Source organism: Agrilus planipennis, unplaced genomic scaffold (genome assembly GCF_000699045.2).
Source record: "Agrilus planipennis isolate EAB-ADULT unplaced genomic scaffold, Apla_2.0 scaffold83, whole genome shotgun sequence".
Taxonomy (NCBI): domain Eukaryota; kingdom Metazoa; phylum Arthropoda; class Insecta; order Coleoptera; family Buprestidae; genus Agrilus; species Agrilus planipennis.
Genome location: NW_020438895.1, coordinates 301,078 through 307,983, shown reverse-complemented (window position 1 = coordinate 307,983; position 6,906 = coordinate 301,078). Strand labels below are relative to the sequence as shown.

Sequence of the window (6,906 nt, the reverse complement as noted above, 5' to 3'; positions counted from 1 at the left end):
GTAAGGTAAACAACTTTATTTTTTTAAACTTCAGGATAAGTTTTATTATTTTCAAGCTTTCAACGAAGGTCACTTTTTTATCAAAGATAGTAGGTAGATACATAAGGCAATATGAACGGAAAATGTTCCCCTTTTGAGTATGTGCGAAGGGGAGTCTTCATTTAGAATGGCATTAACTCGATACACAAAATTAAATGTACGTATTAAAGTGACCATTGACTTGTTACATCTACGAAAGTATGTTAAAAAATGATTTCCTGATTATTAATAAGTAGTATAATAAGGATAATCATTTTATAATCGATTTTATTAAGAATTTGGTATCACTTAAGAGGATGGTGAACCTTAATTATTTAATTATAAATATAAAAGAAAAACTTAAGTACATATTCAATAAGTAAAATGAAAAGTGTAGAAGTTTAAGTCACTGTAGCTGTAAAATTGCATCACGAATTTTTTCATAAATGAAATATGAAGCGTCATTCTAATTTATGTATTTGCTTGAAATCGCGTTCTTGTTTTGTAATTTTAATTCATTTTTATTGTGTCTGTTGATGATTAATTCGGTTTACTGAATACTGGCTAGTTATGTGTGGGTTATTCATTCGATTAAATTTAGTATTCTGTAAAGTAAATTTAGAATCGTGTAATGTACTAAAAGAATTCGCTAGAAATACAGGCGAGCCACTACTAAAGAAACGAAATGGCTATTTTTGTTTCAGAAATTCTTTTGAACCCAAAAGACATTGGCGTTAAAAACGCCTGTTAGTGCATTTCTGTTGAAATTGAAGAAAACTTTGTTCACTTTTTCTATAATTTTCCGGTTGAAATTAGTGTCTAATTTTATTTTGGTGTTACTAATTATTACTTAAATAGGTGCTGTCGATGACCGATTTAGCATTTAATGGTGAGCGAATTCACACTTACTTAAAACTTAACATGTTTTGAAAACAGTTACTGATACAACGCCTTATCATTTGTAAGTGATAGGAAAATGTTTTGTTGTTAATATTTGTTGGTTAGAAGAATACACTTCATAATTAGTGTTACAGTAAGGTTTTCCCTGAAATAATATAATAGTATGTATTATATCTAATGTGAATATGTAACAAATGATATTGAATATCGTTGGTGCACGCCTTAGATAAGAGATAAGTAAACAGTTTGATTCTGACGTCTGAGCTATTTGAATCCATTAGAAGAACACGTACTAGTATGTATAAATTGTGTAGAGAAGCATAAAAATCTACTAAAGTAGTCATATTCAAATGCCGGCTGAATTTTTCTGTTTTTAGCACACAATCTGGCAACTTTTTACAAATTAATAGGCGATAAAAATGACGATATTGTGACGTAAATCCGTTTTTTCTGTTATCAACCAATTCCTTCTATTTTTTATTGCAACTGTGAATTTTTCATTTAATGGTAATGTACCTACAAAATTATTTATGTTGCGAAGTACCATGAGTACATATTACATTTTAAAGGTTGCAATTATTTATTTCGATAAAATTCTCGCATTTTTAATAAAACTACTTTTAATAAATTGTAAATAATCTCGTGCTTCATAAATATGGAATACTATAAAAGAAATAAAATCTTTTGTGGTTTTACCTTGTAGTTCCTCCAATTATTAGTTGATTTCCGTTTCTTAAGGAATAATCCTCCTGAAAAGAAGATAAAATAAATTGCTTACAGTACATTAGAAATAATATAGAAACGGAAAAAATAAACAACATTAAAATAAACCACTAAATAATAATTCTCTTAAAATTAATGTTACAAATTTTTGTATTTTATTAAAACTACATATTAAAAAATTATTTACTAAATTTTAAATTTTTAAGGGTTTCATACAGATGGGTTTATAATGGGAATGTCAAGTACCATATTTAAAATAAGAAAATTATATGTGAAAAATCAATCTACAATAAAAGAAATCGAGAAAGTCCTTATATAAAATTAAAGGCCTTACATATGTGTGAAAATGAATTTTATTAACTAATATTTTAATTTACGAAACATGAAGTAATAATGTAACCACCCTCAGTGTGTAGCTAAACTTGCATTTAACTAATTTTCTTTAGCTTAACAGTTAAAACACTCATCTAATTACATTTTTTATCAGTCATACATCATGCACTGTTAAATAATTCCGGTGTGTAGGCTGTGTAATGCGTTTATTTGATCCAAATAGATAACCTTTACCCTATAAAAGCCGATTTTTTTTGAGTGACAGTTATTTTCGTATGTCAGTCATTCGTTTAGCTCATGTTAACAAACCCTGGCCCGTTTAGGAATGTTAGCTGCCAATAGATAGGAGCCTTGATTTGCGCCTTGAACAGTGGTATTATAATTGTTATAAATAAACAAAAACTGTTCTTAATTCGGTTGTGTGGGCGTATAATACGATTATTACGCCAAGAGTTGAACAATTAAATTCGTTGATTAGACGCACACATATCAATGTTCATGAATGAATTTACTCATTACAAATTGCAGTAAACGTACTGTAATTTAGCAGAAAATAAATATAAACAGAAACTGTAAGTAATTTTGTAACTTCTGACGAAGTCATAAGCGACGAAACAATAATTGCATACCTTATCATCATCATCATAAGGTCGTCAGTCCTAAGACTGGTTGGACACGCACCTCCACTCTTTCCTATCCTTAGCTAATCTTCGCGTTTCCCTAAAACTACAACATCCCACATCCTTAACTATTTGCGAATAGTAATCTAATGTAGGCCTACATCTACCCCTCCTAACTCCCGTTTCTGCCTTTAATATGTCTCTGACTAGACCTTTATATGTCTGAGAAGGTGTCCTACCAATCTATCTCGCCTATCAGCCACTTCTTCTAATTTTTCGTCTCCTATCTTTATATTCGCTTTTCTTCCCTTGCATAAGTGATAATTGCATACCTACTTTAAATTTTTTCCTTTGTTTATTTAGATGTTACACTCAAGCGAGACACCCTGTATATACACTAAAGAATTAATTTGAAAAGTTGTCTATGGTAGGGTGACACCCCTCCTTTGGTGAGGTTTGCCCTTTGCCCTCCTCACTGATCGTGTCCTATGTTCTCTTTTCGAATGATAAGTTGTCCTACTTTCTAACAATTTCAGCAAAAATTTGTGTGGTTCTGCACCGTACTGTTTAAGCTTTTTTAATATGTATGTTAATCATTAATGTTTGTATTATCTGTAGGTAGGTATATGGTACTTACGATTAGATAATAAATAGTCGAAGTAATTAATTTTTCTAAAAAAGATTGGTTTTGTTCTCAAAAATGCCCGCCATACATAATAATCTACTTATGTATGTACATAGAGAAGGAAGTCAACATGTAGTATATAAGAAAGGAATGTGATAACAATTTGTATGGTAGATATGATTGGGCGACTTACGGGAACAAATACCAAAAATGTCAGACTTGTGTATGCGCTTCTCCGTGGTGGTTTATACCGTTTTCATATACAGTGAACTAGTTTCCACTATTTCCAAATATATAGTGATTGTTTTTATGTATTTTACGTTGATAAGAAGTCACTTCAAGGATTGTTATTTAGCGAGCTTATCTGATAATAAAATGTTGAGGACGAACCTGGAGAGGCACTACAGACTACAGGTAAGGAAAAACGTTCAACAAACATAGAAATTACACATTTGTTTGTCGGCGTTTTTCTTTTTATGTCGGGCGAGCAAAAATGCAAAATTCGGAATATTTTCTTTTAATCACGTCTAATTGAAAATATCTCTTGCTCAGTCCTCAAATAACTGAACTCTCAAATAGATTTAACAAAGCGTGACGCCCCTTAAAAACTTTAAATTGCATTTATTGCTTATAGGAAAACATAGCTGAAGATATATGTATAAAGGACCTCGTCAGGTCCTTACGGAAAATGATTGTGTACCTAATCATACGTGTGTGTTTTCGCAGATCTTCTAAAACCCAATCGGCGTGCGCACGTCATCCTTAAAGATTTCTTATTATAACTCAAATTCACTACCAATATCTCCACTTTCGCATATAATAATTGATATAGCGTATTTACAAACAAACATTGTCCTGATTGTTTTTTATTAGTCGATTAAAAATCAAAGAGATTTGACTACGACCAATGTTGTTACGTTTTTGTATTAAAAATAAACATATTAAATGAACGGTTTTATGTTATTTTCAATCATGTATAAACATTAAACAACCTTATCAAGAACAAGGATGTCTGAAACACATGTAACAAGTGTTTTTATGTATAAAAATAAAAACATTTATGCATAAAATAAAAATATAAAACAGTGGCGTAATGAACCATTAAAGCAAATGTGCAATGGACTAGATTGAATTTTTTTTGCTACAAGGTGTAAGCTTAAGTTTCAATCCTTAGTTTTGTTAGTTAATTTTGATTTTTAACTGAAAAAACGGAGATTATGGAACCCAAAATAAGATTACTTAGTACCATAATACCTGATATAGTAGATATACAGGGCATTAAGATTTTTTATTTTGTTATTGTTTACATTTTTCTCTTTTGATTGCAGGTTATATGAAGTCGAGAAGACGAAGCAGTGATTTAAAAAAATATAAAGGAGTAAATAAAGGTAACATTTTTTTTCCGTTTAATTTATTATTGGTAACAGGGTAACATTACTTGTTATAATTATTGTAACTCTTTTCTCAATAAAAATGCCTGAGACTATCAAAAAGTACTATTTTTTAATATTTATCATGTACTTTTTTATTGTGTAAACTTTAATATTACTCCTGTTTATTTCAGACTCTGAGTGGTGGAAGATGTGGGCTTTGAGAATGGCGATGCCGTTGTTGGGGGTGCTGGTCTGGGTGATCTCCAGCCATGCAGGCACCTTCACACTAGCATCCTTTATACCACACTACTTCGAAGGTACAAGCCGCACTTATACCCTAGTAGTGTTAGTTTAAAAGCACCATGTGTCTATATATGCACATATTAATTTAAATTTCTTATTTATATTATTTATTGAAAAATAACAAAAAGTTCGGGATCAACGTTCTGTTGGAACTTATTTGCTCTCATCAGCACGCCAGTGCTAATAGGATGATACTGATCAAAGTTACTGCGCGGGAAAGAACCTAATGCAAACTTAAAACAAATATTTAGAATTAGTTTTCAAGGAATAGTTCAAAACGTGTTTAATTCTTGACGATATATAGACACATTTTGCTAGATTTAAGAATCCCATAGGGGCAGTGTGTTATCAGAAGGTCTCGCAAGTAGAAACATCATTTATCGAAATGCTGACGATGTCTTATGTATAGGTTGTGATGTAAGTAATGAAAAATCTAGTTGGGCAGTTTATCTAACTAAATAACCTTACCAAAACAAGGAAACCTATACTTAACAGTGTACGGCAATCTAGCACAGATTACGCTCTACAATTGAATTGAAAACGATACATTAAATGTTTTTTATTCCCTTTTGTTGTGTATTTTTATTGTTTACTTGAATTATGACCACTTTATTTTTAGCGCAAAAATTGTTTTTGCATTTAAAATTATTTCGCACCTTTTGCATATTTACGGCGGTGTTTTCATACTTCAGTCTACATTTGTCCTTGAACGTTTTTCAATTATGTTTTATCTCCTATGTACAGTAAATGTTGATCGAAGATGTTTGTTCTGGTATAATTGCCCAAACATGTAAAAAACTAATTATTTATTTTAAACATCGTCAAAAGATTCGGATAACAAAAAGTCTTATTAGGTTTGGGGGGTGGAGCGGAGGGGGCGTCGGAAGGATATGTAATATTGAAAACGACTTTTCCAAATTATTAATTATTTCGATGGGTACAATCTGTTAGAATACTCAAATTGTTTCAGTAGCGCTACTTGTTGGTAGCACATTTTATCTAGTTAAAACATATCGAAATTATTTTCTCCTTAGTTTCACTTTAAAAATAATAATAAAAAAATCTTTGTAGCCAGGATGCAGAATTATCCTGTTTTATACCAGCATTCACTATAGTTTAGTAGTTTCATTAAAAAGATCATGAAATTGAATATCACGGTAGTAATCACTTCTAAAGAGTTTAGATAAATTGTCCTTCCAGTACCCAACATTACTTAAATCAGCTCCTGTAAATAGACATACAAGCAAATGTGCCAGTTAATTCCTGTTACAACCGTCTTCTTTTAGGTTGTTTCATAACGACTAACCAGATAGACAAAATTAAATGTTCACAGAGAAAAGCGATTTTCTCTGTGACTAAAATAATGGATTTCCATTATTTTTGTATGCAAACTAAGGATGTTTTATCCTATTTGTGAATAGTTTGTGTAGAGGTAAGACATTAAAAGAAAAATCGTTAAAAGTTTGTTTGTCTAACAGTTCCTGACATTTTGACCAACATTTTTCTCGGTCTATACAACTTGTCGGGGACTTTATAGGACACTATTTCTAAGGCCATTTTTTGTACACAGTACATGTACTACCTACTCATTTGCACAACAAATTTATCATCAATTTGTATCACTTCGTCCAGATTATGATACTCCATCGTCACCTATACGTAATTTCTTAAAGCGTTTTCTTGAAATAAATGCCTTTAAACGAGAAAATGCGATAAAGCATTTAAATTTGATTTTCCGACTAGGTCAAGAACGGAAAATTGAAATGATCCTTGACGGTACGTGTTCTGTGATACAGAAAGTAGATGTGATCTAAATGGGGGTTGGATATAAGGATGTTTGAAGGCTGATGTACATTCTGAATGCATAATTGTTTAGCTAAAGAAGAAAATTGATCAACAAAACAAAACAAATGTTTGGTTATCGTATATTTACTTTTTATTAAAAAGAAGCGGGTAGTTTATCAATTTTCTTTGAAAATGTGACGATAAAATTATTTTTAAGTTTATTTGT

The 6,906-nt window shown here is 30.9% G+C and overlaps 1 protein-coding gene across 7 annotated transcripts in view; it reads left to right on the top strand.

The window, feature by feature from the left end:
- Window positions 1–6,866, top strand: part of LOC108734316 — a 27,476-nt gene extending 20,610 nt beyond the window's left edge. For 4 of the 7 annotated variants that reach the window (XM_018465809.2, XM_018465810.2, XM_018465816.2 and 1 more), the window contains exons 2-4: window positions 4,548–4,607; window positions 4,784–4,909; window positions 6,182–6,866. In XM_018465809.2, the coding sequence (XP_018321311.1) occupies window positions 4,548–4,607; window positions 4,784–4,909; window positions 6,182–6,312 (317 nt within the window). In that variant the 3' untranslated portion in view covers window positions 6,313–6,866. Of the gene's footprint in view, window positions 1–5; window positions 908–2,869; window positions 3,634–4,547; window positions 4,608–4,783; window positions 5,160–6,181 lie in introns of those variants that run through there. The other 3 variants (XM_018465811.2, XR_003230843.1, XR_003230842.1) reach the window with 3 other exon arrangements.
- Window positions 6,867–6,906: the final 40 nt, after the last annotated feature.